This window comes from Lepisma saccharinum, chromosome 10 (genome assembly GCF_977018435.1).
Source record: "Lepisma saccharinum chromosome 10, izLepSacc3.1, whole genome shotgun sequence".
Lineage (NCBI taxonomy): Eukaryota > Metazoa > Arthropoda > Insecta > Zygentoma > Lepismatidae > Lepisma > Lepisma saccharinum.
The window spans coordinates 56,747,801-56,763,719 of record NC_139238.1 but is presented as its reverse complement, the minus strand read 5'-3'; the positions used below and the strand labels follow the sequence as shown (position 1 = coordinate 56,763,719).

Genomic DNA, 15,919 nt, shown 5'->3' with positions numbered 1-15,919 from the left:
CGCGTTACTCTGAAACACGTATAGCAACGGAGGGTTGACAATGCATGTGTATTCTCTGCCACCTTGGACTTTATTGTGTTGTTGTTATTGTTGTTTCCTAATGTTATTGTTTCAGCATAATATGGATATTCAGTTCTGTACCCAAAACTTTAGGTGAAAACAAGTAAACATATAATTCCATATTCAATACAAAAATGAAGTTTCCTGTACCTGAGAGAACTCTGCAGCCACGTAGAAAGACTTGTTGACCAAAGCACTCACTTCCTCTTGGACAGCGGGGGAGTGGAACTTCTCATCCTGAATCACTTCGGATGTTTCTTGAGGAAATACTAACACCAAGTAAGCGCTGCGAAGATACAAATGATTTTAGGCAAATTTGACTTAAGTTCTATCGACATTTTGGTGTGGTAAATTGACTCTTTATCAACCCTTACTAGGTGCAATAACGCATGATACGTTTATAGATTAGTATGGGTACCCAACATATTGCGACGCGTCATCGTTATTTTGAAATTCTCCTATTGAAACATTCTAAAAATTCATTAGATTCATTATACCTTTTATTCTTAATTATACTACTCATATTCCACTATTGATTGCTGGATTTCTCTCACTTGTTTTGCTTTCCTGCAAATTTTACGAAGTACATACGAACAGAGAAGATGCTGTAAAATTGTAGATAATGATGTAAACTACTCTTCTGGCTCATAATAAGATTGATTGATTGATTGATTTGGTTTATTTTACTTCACATTTCTGTCAATTTTATCTAATCGCGAAGATGAGGATGAGTGATGATATGTAGAAATGGATGAACACACATACCAAGGCCAGATTAGAACCTTCACCTTCACCTTGGAGGCCAGTTTATTACAAGAAGAGTGATTTACAAATAACAGTATTTTGATATGAGTAGTTTCTGTTTTAAACAAGGTGTCAATATTTAGCCCATTTTGAAAATAAGCGTTGAATGAAATCAACCATATTTTTGATGAAGTTATAATTTATAATTTTCATGGGCTTACCCTGTTTTAAAGGGGAAAAAATAAAATTTGTGTTAACTATATTGTATCATATTGTACATTTTCTTATACTCCTTTTGCCTTATTATGCATTGTATTATATGCATTCCATTTCGCGTATTTTTAAATGCCTATTTTCTATGTTAATTTTGAAATAGTATAACTGGATAGATTTCGTCCGAGAAAATCATAGTCGTCGCAGATCGTCGACCAGGGCATAGCCGTGTGATTACAGTCCAAGGAACTGCGTCTACAAGATTTCTTTGGTCATTGTCGCAGACTTCGTGGCGTGGAGTTTGGGGTGAAAGTAAGGTGAATGTCACAATAGACTTGCTGAAATCTTTCTGGATGTTGGATGCAGCAATCAAGTCGGCTTTCAATCGTAAAACACATCTTACAGGCAAATCATTGCAAAACAAAGGCCGATCGCAGGACTTTAAAAACTGACATTTAATTTGTGTGGAGGTCGAGGTTTGAGTTTGGTTATTTCTCAGGGTGTAATTTTCCTGTGGCCACACCAAGAAGACAACTTGCTCTATATTCCAAACACGGAGGCAGGGTGAGCTTGGACGTACAACGAGGTTTTACGAGTTATTTCGTTCGTTCAGTGGCTCGAAACTTTGTGGAGATTCTTGAAGTCTACGTTTGGTTACATGTCATACATCACTCTCCTGTTTCCATGTAACATCCTATATTCAAAACCGTATACACTTCAATTTATATCTCAAATGATGGCTTCAGTAAACACTCAGAGTAACATCGTCAAGCAAGCTTTGGAACCCATTCCAAGTGAAAGCAGACTTCGAAAATAAAGATCGAAATTATTTATCTATTTTGTGAATGTACGTTACTTTCATTATCATACAGTAATAAATCCTTTCGTGTTTTCCATAATAATATGTTTTGTATATTGCGCTTCTCTGTGTGTTAAATATAGGCAGTACCTATACACATTCCCCGTAAATGAGAGGGATATGTGTTCTTCAATACGTTCCATTGAATTCTACTTTACTAGTCTTAAATTATCACGACACAACTTAATAACGTTACGTCCATATCAACTTGACACGAGTTGATTGTATCACATTGCGTGATTTCCCGTAGTGATAAAATACTTTTAAATAGCACGAAATATTACAATTCTTTTTTATGTGCAGTTCCTTCATATTGCCCATTAATTAGTTGGTTGCCACTGATTAGAGATTATCAGAAAATGTATAGCTGTTAAATATGATTTTCATAATAGATTATTGGAAAAGTTTATGTTATTTGTTTTTTAATTATACTGAGAGTTTACGTTTGTCATAGTCTCTGTAAACGTGAGTTTGCAAATGAACGATTGTGAGATATTTGGGAAATAACGGACGATAGGATCTGCAACTGATATGTTGGGTGATAATCTTCTCAACGTGCGTTGCTCTCCTTGCGGTAGGTGTAAATTAGTACTACAAGTACTGGGTGAAGCAGGGTTTACTCCTGATAGTATTGTTCATTTCCATAAAAAAACAAAAAAACTAGTATGGTGTGATTTAAACCCACATGAAATTCACGAGTCACAACAGCAACCTTTCTCTTTGCACATGTGGATAGGAGTGTTAATGGATAGGAGTGTTAATGGATAGGAGTGTTAAGAGACCATAATGCAAGGTTTGAAATGTAGTAACAAATTACGTTAGGCCAGGTATTGAACATAGCTTGTTATATCATTTTCTAGATGGTGAGTGAGGTAGAAACACGAAATCAAGTTTATTCTCTTTGGTTTGGAAAATATGTTCTCAGTAAAATTATACATTATTTAGACCCTTTCAAAAACTACGATCCGTGTAAATAGCCTATATGTGGTATTTCCATTCTGACATATGGAAGAGTACAATATGAACGATCGGTGAAAGTGGAAATGATATATCATTATATTATAGATATATTATTTCCATCATAATTCACAAAACACGGAGTTTTGGAATAACAAGAGCAAAGACTTGAAGATTACCTTGGAACAATTTCAGTATTGTTACAGAAGATTGAAATTATAAACAAATATTTATTTCCTTGATTTTCAGAGAAAAAAAACTTCCTAAACCAAACCGCTACACAACTTTACAACACTTTCAGGGCTGGTAAAAGTAGTACACAAGAAAGTTACATGTCATAATAGCAGTTTTAATAAGTTAGAAGTAATAATCTTTCTTCATTCCACTCGCTTCCTAATGTAGTAATAAACTTAACGTGCTACGAGACTAGAGCTCACACGTTCAAATCCTGGTAAGACATGGCGCTTGACAAACAATATTTCATCAATCCTTCATTATCCCAAGAGGCAGAAAAGCGACATAATGCAACAATCATATAAATATAATTTTCTTTGATATCTACCCTTCGTACTTAGTTTATTTTCAATCACAAGGATTTGCAAATTTACCTATGTGTAATAAACAATAATAATATAATAGGTACGTACTTAACAATATTCTTCATAAATTCCGTAAATTAAATATTGTATTGTAATATTTTATGAAAGAAGCGTATGTCGTGACATTGTAATTCAATGCAATGGGAGACATACACACATTAAATAATGGTCTTTATTGAACATTCTTAATTATGAGAAATTTCAGTCCCACAAAAGATCCACTCCCCAATTTGCCGATGTCTTAAAATCGTTGTCTCTTCAGGCCTGTCTACCGGACTTGGCCACATCTCTTTATGCTACATTGAAAAGATTATTTAGTATTTCAAGACAGCAGCTCACCTTGTTATATCCTCGTATTCCTGTGGAGCCTCAATGGTGACGTTAACGACTCCATTGCCTGCAACCTCTTTAAGCACAGAAGGACTGTTCGCCATCAGAGGAGTCGGAGGCTTCGTGCTGGCGGTCAAGGTGACTGCTGGTCCCATGGACACTGTCTTCGCAGAAACACTCACGGTGTACGTGGAGGCTGCGTCCAAATCGCTAAACTAGAAACATTTAGTAGTACAAGAGACCACTCTCTACTGGGCGACAATTTACAGGGACAGGGAATGAGTGAGACTTCGGTTCTCTGTTCTTCAAAATTATGTTCTAACGGATATTTTAAATACTTATGGGTAAAATAGAAATCATTTCTAACGTGACATATATTCGTACGTACAGTTCGACATACAGTAGGTAAGGTCCTGCTTTCAGATTGTACTGCAAGAGTGACTATATTAACATTTCGCATTTAATTTTATTACTTTTATGTATTAATATCAATATTATCATTATTATAATTCAATTCCGTTATTCACTTAATCTCTCTGAGGAGCACTCATAACAAATTCCTGCAAAATGCAATATATCCGTTTAGTGTGTATATGTGCATACGTAGGGCACGGATTACGAAAATTACTTTTAAAACAAAATTGAAATGACCGTGAAACTCTCGCGTCTTGATAAAAGTCTCAGGTGGTGCACATTTTACTTATTTTGGATCACATTTTAAACTGAAAGTTCACTTCCGATTAGCCTATCTGAACAAAAATGTCACTTAAAACAAATTTCTGTCACAGAAACTAAGCCAGTTGCAGTTATTATAAAGGCACCTCGAAATTGATAATGTAACTAACTGGGCTCCAAATATTTAATAACGTAATACATATTCAAATATAGCCTGGACATTTGTCTGATAACAGCGACTATACTCTGTCTCTGGAATCTCTGGAACAAGTGGACGAGAGCAAGTCTCTGCGTAAGTACTAGTGACTCGAGAGGATTTGACCAATGAACACGTGAGAGAGAATTGTATTGTGTGGACGGGGGAAATTGACTGTTGCTACTAGTCTTTGTAACAGCGTGTACTGCTTCTCTCCGCACACTCGGTCTACAGAGAATCCCGGGATAGACTATACTGCTGGTGAATCCAAGCTTGTTTTCAAACTCATATTAACTCTTTCTTTCAACGTACTTCATACTGGTAGCTCTCCTCTTCGGATTTAACCAGATGTTCGGCGATGGGGTAGTACTTGCAGCACTCGGATGAGCTGTACGTGTCCACTTGCTCTACGTTGATGAGGAACGACCTTAGGATTCCGTTGACCATGAATGGGTGTCCCCATTCAACCCTCAGCGTGGAGGCTGTCTTAGAGGTAACTCTCAAATATGGAGGAGCATCGGGAGCTGGATACAAATATAAAGTTACCATTTATCAATAAGTAATATATATATTATTTCTTGGTGCTTTGCATACCTTTATTATAACAAACTAGTGTAGAGGGAAGAACATGAGAATATGAATGATGAAGTAGAGACGTTGAACACAGACCTGCGGTGCAAGGACTATGTCCAACCCACACGACAATCGAGAGGGCAGTTATGATAATTCTATATGTTCAGTGGGAGTCGCTGTTTTTTATACTCCTGTAAAATGAAGGTGCCATAGTCGAGTTCCACGTATGAGGGTATAACGAGAGGTTCGTAGGCCGTGGCAGGAGGTTGGTGGTTTATGATAAATTATATCAATACCAGTATTGATTCCACCAGTTATTTCATATGATAGCTTTATGGTCAAATGTAAAGAAATTTGACCACTCTTGTCGTGTGTGAACATGTTGGAACCTCTTTATAAAATAAATTTTATTTGGAGATTTTGCTGAAACCATAGTGTAGCATTTGCTCCTTATTTGCAATTTTTTCCCCAACAAAGAACCACAGTTGGCGAAATACAACTAAATTTAATGCTACAAATTTATTGCGTTGCATCCGTAGCTCTGGAACTTTTTACTGGAGGGAACTTCACAACGTCCAATGTGATACAGTGGGAGGGTGTGAGACAAGTTGTGCAATGAACCTGTACCTGAAAAAATAACGCAAGCAAATATTAAAGTAATTACCAATATCGTGTCCGGTGGAGGCACATAGTGGTTTGGATCTCACTTTAAACTGTAGGTAAAGTCCCAATTAGCCTTACTGTGCAAAAAGTGTACTTAAAACACCAACTCAAACAATATTGTTTCCATCAAAAAGCTATGGTTTCTAGATATTATTGATTGATTGAATGATTTGATACTTTAAATACACCTTATGCACAGTAAGACTAATCGGGACTGACTTACAGTTTAAAGCGAGATCCGAACCACTATGTGCCTCCACCGGGTATCAAACCCGAGACTCTAGATATAATGTTTGATTATATGTGTATAGAATACAGAACTAGTGAACACACAGATGTTTACTGATCATACGCCTGGAATATTTTTTTCTCCAACAGACAATGGCCGTAACGATCACTCTCGACAAATAAAATCATTTCTTGTGAATTACATTTTGTTTGAAATGGTATTTTCAGTGAAATCTACTAATTGAAAATACAAACCTTCTTCAACTGTAGTAGCTTTCACAATTGCAGCTTCTCCTTGGTCATTTACTCCTTCGTTCATTCCTCTAACCTGAAATATTAATTGGAAATAGAATATTTCTTATTTTATTTCTTGCTTCCTAAACGTATTTTTGTAAAACAATGTGAGAATAAAGTATTTTTGTATCTTGGAGAAACTTGCAATAGCATGTATACACATGCTTGTGTTGTGCTGAATAACAACTAATCAAAAAGTTTATACAGCTGATCAATAAAAGTGCGTCAAAAATATTGGAAACTGGACATATTATTACTTGATACTTTTTATATTTCTTTACGTTATTTAAGCCGGACCCTGTGGCCGAGTGGTTAGCACATCGCACTGCAACGCCAAGGGTCCCGGGTTTGAGTCCATTCATCAATTTCATCACTCATCCCCATCTTCGCAAATTAGCCAAGAAGCACAAAACGCGAAGTAAAATAAACTAAATCAATCAATCAATCAATCTTTACGTTACTTAAGACACATTTCATTGAAATTATAAGACCTTTGTTAATATTTGATTCTAGAGAGAAGAAATAATATTTATTTCGTTCAGAAGAATCTTTACCAAGCTTTTCCACCTGCGTAGGGATCCACTTTTCTCCGCAATTTAACTTACGCCTGACACTAATAGTTTGTGCATGAATCCAATTCCTATCCTACGTTGTGTAATTGATATGATGCTAAATTATCTGATAACTACGTTTCCACCAACGAATTGATGTTTAGAAGATTTTGAATGTAGTACGAAGACAAAAACGCGAATGAAAATGTGGTCCGTCGAAAAGTTACCAGCGCACAAAGTAGCAGGATGTGAAAAATTATGCAATAGCAAACGATCCAGGTTGCGTTCGTGTCTTGAACGGTAATGTTACCCTTTCAATTCTGGAATGGGGATAAAATACCTAGAAATATGTCACCTTCAATTTATCTGACATCTGTTGGCACTAACAAAACACAGCAAATAGCATTGTACCTGATACACATGGTACCTGTAAACATCAAATGATAACTCGTACAAACGTTAAAAATATGTACAGGGGATGGACAAAAATATGGAAACACCTGCGAAGAAAGCTGTAATGCTGTAGCTAACAAGGTGCTGGACCACCATTAGCTTTCAAAACGGCTTGCAGTCTCCGAGGAATGCACAAATACAATTCCTGGATAGTGGATAATGGGATCTTGCACCATTCTTCATGCAAAACATGGTCACAATCCTTCTCAGTGTCCTTATGTCTCTGTCACTCAGTGTACATTTTCATCCACGCAGGTGTTTATCTGATGATGTCTTTCCGGACATATTATTATGTCATCATGATCTTGGATAGTGTCCCTCTCGATATGCCAAATAACATGGCTACTTTGGTAACAGTGGCACCTGTAAGGTGGGCACCAACAATTTGCGCTCTTTGAAACACTGTCAGCTCGGACATGAATGAGCATAAACTGCACTGCATGCTATCTACAGCAACTGTCGACTCCTACCAGTCCGACGGGGTCCTATCTCACGGCACAAAAAAAAATGTCGCACCTCGTCCAATTTCAAGTGGAAAAATTGCGTTGATATCACCCGTTCCGATGTCATGGTGTTTGCATATTTTTGTCCATCCCCTGTATATACAATCTTGGTGACAATGAAGTTCGACCAGTCACAAATATAGGAGTGCGTTGTGAAAGAAGGAGAACACATGCATATGCTGAACATATTTTATTCAGCAGGCTACATGGAACAAAGGAAAACATAAATTTACGCTGCAACGCAGCAATTTATGGTGTCCACACAAAATAAAACATTTTCGTCCATCTACACGTGACATTGAAGTTCGACCACTGTTAGAGGGGATCCTGTTTACCATGCTGTGACGCCGCCCCGTCGGCGAATAACTGTGGCAATGCGTCGGGGTATGCTGCGGACGAGTCGTTCAAGGTATTCCACATCGATGCGGTGCCATTCCTCCTGCAGGCAGGCGATAAAAGCAGCCACTGTCGTGGGTCCCCTCTGTTGCACACGTCGCTTAAGAACACGCCACACATTCTCAGTGGGCGAGAGGTCGGGACTCGATGGTGGCCATGGCAGAGTTCGCACGTGATGGCGAGTCAACCATTCTCTTGTCAGCCGCGCCGTATGAGGCCTTGCATTGTCGTGTTGAAAGATGAGACGCCGCCTGTGGAACAGGTGCCTTCGCACTGTGGGAAGATGCCGCTCCAGTATGCGTGTATAGGCGTGTGCATTCACAATGCCCTCACAGACGTGTAGTGGGCCAACCCCAGATGCCGTCATGCATCCCCATACCATCACTGACGCAGGTTTCTGTACCCGACGTGCATAACATTTTGCTTCATTCTGTTCCTCCTTCCGACAAATGACTGTTTTCCGTATTTTCCTGTACACAACATTGAAAATGGATTCGTCCGTCCACAAAACCCTGTTCCACTTCCGAAATGTCCATCCCCGGTACATTCGTGCCCACCGTAGTCGATTGCCTTTGTTCAACATGGAAAGGAAGGGTTTACGTTTCACCTTGTACACTCGGTAACCGCATCGCTGTAGGTAACGGCGAATGATTCTGGTTGACTCTTCAATGTGAAAGCGTTCTCGAGTCCACAGTCGTAATTCGGCCACAGAAACATGATTGTTGGTCTGGATATAGCGCCTAAATATCCGTAGGTCACGCACGCTCAGCAGGCGTTTTCGACCGGGGGCCTTACCTGGCTCTGTAGTACCCGTATTTTGGTGGTGTTTGATGATGCAGTGGACGGTTGACTTGGGTAAGTTCAGTTGGCGCCCTATTTCCCGTTCACTGAGTCCATTCCGTTGCAACTCCACCACTCTTCTCCTCACGGTGTTGTCAATAGGTTTGCCCCTGGCCTTGGTGATGATGCACTGCGGTTCCTCGGTGCACAGCACGCGCTTATATACGGCGGACTCCCTTATCGTGTCCGTGACGTCATGCTTCCGTCGAATGCGCCACTATCTGGAATTTTACGTATGGGTCTGGTGCCTGATCGAAGTTCAATGTCACGCGTATAGTTCCCCGTTTCCGTTCTTTACGTGACCTTGGGTGCAACATGCTGGGATCACGATTCTTGCCTGCTCACACGCCTCCTCTTACACACATGCGTCAATTCTGGGGGTCACCCATTCCCCCGCCAATGCCTCTGTGCATTTAATCACGTATTCCTTTCTGGTCGAACTTCATTCTCACCAAGGTTGTATTAGAATCAAAATATTTACACAACAAACACCTTACAGGTCCACCTGACTCATTCGTTCATTCTCTCACTCATTAATTCTTTATGGATATATCAACATGAAAGTACACATACAAGGCTCGTATTTAATAAAGTACTCTTTTTTTTTTAACATGAGCTTCAATTAGGTCGTTAATCTATCTGCTCGTGTGCTCATTACTATCATGAGAAAAATAGCTCGTCTTGATTGAACCTTTGTTCAGAAGAACATACGCATCTATTCCGCAAGTACGAAATTTACCACATTTCTCGGACGGGGGTATTACAACAAGCCTCTCTCGTCCTTTAAAAACAATTATACCTCTTCTGCGTGATGCAATACTTAATTAGGCTCCAGGTGCCGGATTACTTCAATTAACCATCGGCGCGAGCAAACATTACATTGCCACTCAACAACAGAGAAAAACTCACTTGCTTGACCTGGGCAATTTAACATACATTACTCACAAATAACAGACTAAACAGTCAACCTTTGATAAGTTATTTAAACGACTGGGGCGGCTGATTGCATTACAATGAAGCACATATTGACAAGTTACAATGGAATTTAACGAAATCAAGGAACTTTATGATTAAATACTGACATTTAAAAAAAGATTACAAATGAAAACATGAAACGACCTATTATAACAATTACTCAAAATACAAGACAAGAAAGTTTCGTTTGGAATTCCGAGTCACGTCGTAATACCGTGAATCAATATGGGTTAAGCTTTTGGGGTAGGGCAATGACAGGAAACAATACATTCGCACGTGGGTGTAAATCGACAGAAGAATACTGTACCAGACTCTGCTACGTCGTCGGGTAGTGCATCTTTCCTTAATACGGTTAATCACTCTTGGTTTCATTGCGAAGAGAAAATGTTCCTTCCGTATAACAACCGCGGCGATGGGCGTTCGTCGATCATACTTGGCACTTTCGTTCCTCGTGTAGCGCTCCTGACTTGTCGTGTTCCCATGTCGGCCGTCATCTAGTTCTCCTTGGGCGTCTCTCTGGTCCACTGCTTCCTCTGGCGTGCATCTCCCAAACGTCGTCTTGGAATCCTCTCAAGCGTCGGGCGTCAGTTTGGAATTCTCTCTCTTCGGCGTCGGGCGTCTCTTCGTCGTTACAGTTGGGAGTTGTATTTTCGGGATATAGCATCGCGGCGGCTGGTGTTTGTCGTCGGCGTTGGCTGGTTTACATGGCATGGTACGCCTTCGATGTGTCTGTAGCGTCGGCGCCGGATGGTAGTGGCGGCGTTAGGGATTCTGGGAACCCGACGTCTCTCTCTCTTTTTATCCTCTTAGCCTGCCATAGTTCTTGATTGTCCTTTTCTCGCAAAACAATTCACTGTGTATGATCTCACATAATCAAGCACACGTGAATAAACTCACTGGCAGTCACTCGCTGACTGTTCGGGGGAAAATAACCTAAGTCCACGAAAACAATAAGTATACGAAAGTTTGGCACAGAGGTACTCTCGCTACCAAAATCCTGACAAACTGTGTTAAATACTCGGAGTCCCGCAGTTTTATACCAGATTCGAAAATTTCAGTTGGAAAGGCGTTAAACGAGCGTCGCTTCTGTTCAAACAGCGTACATTCAACCTGGACCTATTGTGTTTCAACGCGGTCAAGGCGTGTCTTCAAGTAGGTGCAGTGGGATTAAGTCCTCGCCTCTCTGACGCCTGTCTTTGAGATACGTAGTTTGCCCATCAATAGTCTTTTAAAAACCAATTCGCCCTTACTTCGTGGATACTCACTTGATCTCCATGAAACTAAATCCAGATATCATTTGTAACTTGTTGCTTCGGTTGTCCAAATTTCAGTTCAGTCCGTCGACTGGAAACGGAGATATTTTATAAGGTCTTTTTCGTATTGGTGCGACGTAAAGAATGAACCTTGTTGATGATCGTTGCCGTTACTCAGAACCTGTCCCTAACTTTCCTTGTCTAGCTCGAATTTCATTTTGCCGACAGATAGCTATGAACAAATCAAACCTCAAAAACAAATCTCACGCAATAATCAGTAACATGTTGATTAATTATACATAATTAAACTAAAATATAAGACATAGATTTACATGTCCAAAGAATATGGTGACAAAGCTAATGTCATCAATATTTGCAAATTATCCACGGAGCCAACAGCGTATGTTGCGATAAGATTTAATCGCGGCAGCTCATTAGCATCTTGGTAAAATTCCACTCTTCCTACGTACGTACAGTCTCGGTTTTATTCGGCTCAGCCGAATGGACGGGTAAAAATATCAGATATTTTGTGTTTTCTCTTTGTCAAAATACCTCAACATTTCTTCATTGATAGAATAGAATAAAAAAATCACCCAAAACCAATTAAGTTGGCAGTACCAACCAGGTATTTCCATCAAAAGTTCAAGTCAACATTAGTTCTAAAATCAAATAGGCGGATAAGAGCCTTGAAGATGAGCATGTTCGCGGATCCATTATGATTCAAGACAACAAATTGTGGACATTTTTGAAACGGATAACTTAAAGTGTTCAGCTTGTTGGGGGACAGAAACGTGATCATTTAGCATTGTTCGATATAAGAAGGGCTCAGAGGTAGAACGTGATAGTGACATCTTGGTCATTACTGACGTAATTTACAACTTTCCCTGTATAGCCTTTCCAAATGGAGCCGACTGTGCTGGTAGTGTTATATTACGTCAACATATAACAGAGCTAGGTATGTTAGAAGTTATGGTAACTACAACCGGTCTCGTGTAAAATCTGGTAAGTACGAAAGATGAAGGAAGGAGTGCGGTTGCTGTATGGCAATGAAAGAGAATGAGGACAATGAGAGTGCAGAGGTGAGTAAAACTATGCAGTATGCATGCCAACACATATCCCATTTCATTGAAACAAGTGCTCATGATGGAAGTTTTGAATATATATATATATATATATATATATATATATATATATATATATATATATATATATATATATATATATATATATATATTTGTGTGTGTGTGTGTGTGTGTGTGTGTGTGTGTATGTATGTATGTTTAGATTAGCCAAAGTGGCAGAAAGACGAAGTAAACTGAACAAAAATAAAATTTAAATAAATTTTACTGTTGTAACTAGATGTGAAATGCCATCCAATAGAGAAACATGTATTTTCGGTAGTTATGTAGAAATTTGATTTTCGAATAGATATTTTCACTCTAACCTAAAATATGATTTTAACTGTATCACTGCATGCCATTAATTTTATATAAACGTTGTGGAAAATAGTTTGTATTAATTCGAAATGGTTTGCGAGAAATTGGCATTAGAAGTTGTGCCAAATTGATGCTATACGTCACGAAAACCGAACGGCCTCTGATTGGATATTCCAGTTATGACGTTCTCGTTCGGCAGTGAACTCGGTCGTCTGCTTAGCGCTCTAGAAATCCATGCACGAAGGCGTTCGTTGCTCCTCGTGTTTGTAACCCTGAATACTGAAGAGGATTCTGTGTGATTTTCAAAATTAAAGTTTTGATTATGTGCGGGAGATGTACCAAAGCCAATTCCGACAATCTAACATGTGCAGATGCATTCACGATAGCTCCATATTTTGCACAAAGAGGAGCGAAAGCAGCGAGTTAAGTTTTGCAAGGCAAATTTGACATGGTGTTTACTTTCATCGACAGCTTATTCAAGATCATTTAATATTACAATGTTGAAAGATATTTATCAGTAGCAATCATTCCTAATTTTCAGTTATTATTAGTAGTGCTGGTATTACTGCAGTGCAATAAGTTTACCTAGAGAAAAATGTCAATGCCTTTTTGCACGACGGTATAAACCAGAGTTTTTTTCTTTCTTCTTGCGTAGTTGAAAACAAATGTATGTAATGAAAATGAGCGTCGGGAAGGGCGGGGGTTCGAACCAGCTCCTAGAAGTTGACATGGTTCATTTCAAGTTACAAAATGCAGAAAGTATATTATTTTTATTGTAAATAATAACATAAATACATTTCAGTCACATATTATTCCAACCATGTGCGTTGCAGGAATGTTTTGCTGGAGCTTGGGAAATTATATAACATGAATAGTAGAAATAATAACAATAATAAAAATTGATAATTATAAAATTGTTATTTAACGATAATAAATATTATATACTAATAGAAATAAACAGATGAGTGAATGTCTAGTACAAAGTTATTTCATACATTTTTTTTCACATTTCACTCAGTGTACTGAAATTCACAGTTTTTCTATTTCTTATTAACTTTTGCATACATCATTGGTGAAAAGACTGTAAAAGTTAGGGGAAAATTTTACTCATAAGGTTTATGTTGTGACCTCTTCCATAAAACTATATTTTTGGAATATTAAAAACTATGGAACTATTTGTTTCTTGGGTTAAATGGTAGAACATGGAGATAAACTTGGTTCCTATATTTTCCTTTCATTTATTTCATCTAACTTACACACACATTCTACTGTCGCTATATTCTGTTCAAATACTAACTATATGATCTTTATTTCCCCTATTAACAATAAAAATATCAAGCTTTCTTCTTTTTTTTTTACTTGAAGTCAACGATGCCAATTTCCAAAGAGGGCGTCCGATTCCCCTCCTTCCGACGCCCATGATTCCAACAGAAAAAAATAAAGTAAAAAGATGAGCGAGCTCGAAAACGTTGATTGTAAAATTAAGGAACCTTATCTTTATTATTTCATCCAAGGAATAGGTTGGCCAAGTTTTCAAAATTCGAAAAAAATAGATTTTTTTACTCCTAACTTAATTGTTTTCTTGAACAAGGCGTATTAATGTATTAACAAAATATAGTATTTTTCATTTGAGTACCGTTACACTAACTCTATGTGAAATATAAATAGAAAAAAAATAGAAAATAGTTGCGCCGCATATTCACTCATCTGGTGGACCGAATAGAGCAGCCTGCCTAAGGAAGGATTGAATAATATTATTATTCTTATTGAAATAAAAACTTTTCTTTTGTTAGTTTATAATAGTTATTGTTGTGCATCATAACCATTATTATTATTTTTAATGTTTTAACTTTTATAAGAGCATAAACACCCATCCTCCGTGCAAACATTTCTGGCTACGCCCATAGAAATGCACTACAATGTAATCAAATAGAACAGTATATTTAGTAACTTCAACTTTTACATAGCTTTCACAGACCAATTTCATTGTTCTTGTAGCTTATCATTCATGTGGCCTCACCATGTAAATATCACACAAACAAGTCATGTTTTTTTTTCCATTCCTGGGTACATTCGTATTGGAGCATCTGATACCTATATTTGTGCAAAATGGTGAATTCTTTATTTTCCACCGTGATATCCATAACACTGACCAGCTATAAAATTCGGGCTGCTCTGCTCTTGTAACTAACAAGATTGAAACTTCTTTCGGCACAAGGCAACGAAAAATCTTATTTGTAATATTTACTCAGCAGAGAAGACTGTGGTAAAGCACTTACTTAGTGCTTGCTTAGTGGTAACTACCATTTCTTGATTTAGTAGTTACGTATCTTTTCCAATCCATTATCTCATAGCAAACACAGACAACGTCGAAACACCAAATGCGCCAACGCGAAGTGCAGACGACAGCACGAGCCGAACGACGACGTCACAACATGGCGCAGGTGTGTTTTGAGCGCAACGCTCGGCCGGAAAATTAGAAACTCGATTTTTACCTAATAATGAACGCTCATGAACATGGGAAATTGCAGGGGTTATTTGTCGATCGTGTAGATTTTAAAACTGATCTTTAAGAAAAGTAGTGGAAGTGTCCATTGGATGTACGCAATTCATGCTACTTGAAGATGCCATGTTTTACCTGCAACATGAAAGCTTCGTTGTCCTTTAGCAATGCACTAATGCAGTGTTGTGCGATTATTTCACACTTCGAAAAACCATTACGAGTTTAATAGATTTGTTTCGAGGAGAAGGGACAGAAAACTTTATCTTTATGTAGTAATATCGCAATTCAATATGCAGTGAGTCTGATGCTGTCAATTGAAGATTTGCCTGCCTTGCGTGTCACTGAGACCTACACCATCAAGATGGAAATGGTTCAATTGAGAGATAGGGTCGGACACTTAACTTCTTTGAACAGTTCAACAGCAAATATTCGATGAAGTACACTTCGCTTTGCCCTGTTCGCAGTTCCAAATTAAAAGATGTGAAGTGCTGCCTTGACTTCATACCCATATGGTACCTTCTGTTGGGCAAAATCTTGATGCATAAGATAGAAAAATCTACAGAATAAGCGGTATCTTTTCACTCACATTTTGGTAGTACCTCTGCATGTAAAGTACAG

The 15,919-nt window shown here is 38.3% G+C and overlaps 1 protein-coding gene across 1 annotated transcript in view; it reads right to left on the bottom strand.

Annotated features, from left to right (window-relative positions):
- LOC145994361 (uncharacterized) overlaps positions 1–15,919 on the bottom strand; it is a 389,770-nt gene that overhangs the window by 16,140 nt on the left and 357,711 nt on the right. Inside the window, exons 17-20 of the mRNA XM_083130476.1 lie at positions 6,353–6,425; positions 4,946–5,157; positions 3,772–3,977; positions 211–346 (exon numbers count right to left, since the gene is read on the bottom strand). Of these exons, the coding sequence (XP_082986602.1) occupies positions 211–346; positions 3,772–3,977; positions 4,946–5,157; positions 6,353–6,425 (627 nt within the window). The remainder of the gene's footprint in view (positions 1–210; positions 347–3,771; positions 3,978–4,945; positions 5,158–6,352; positions 6,426–15,919) is intronic.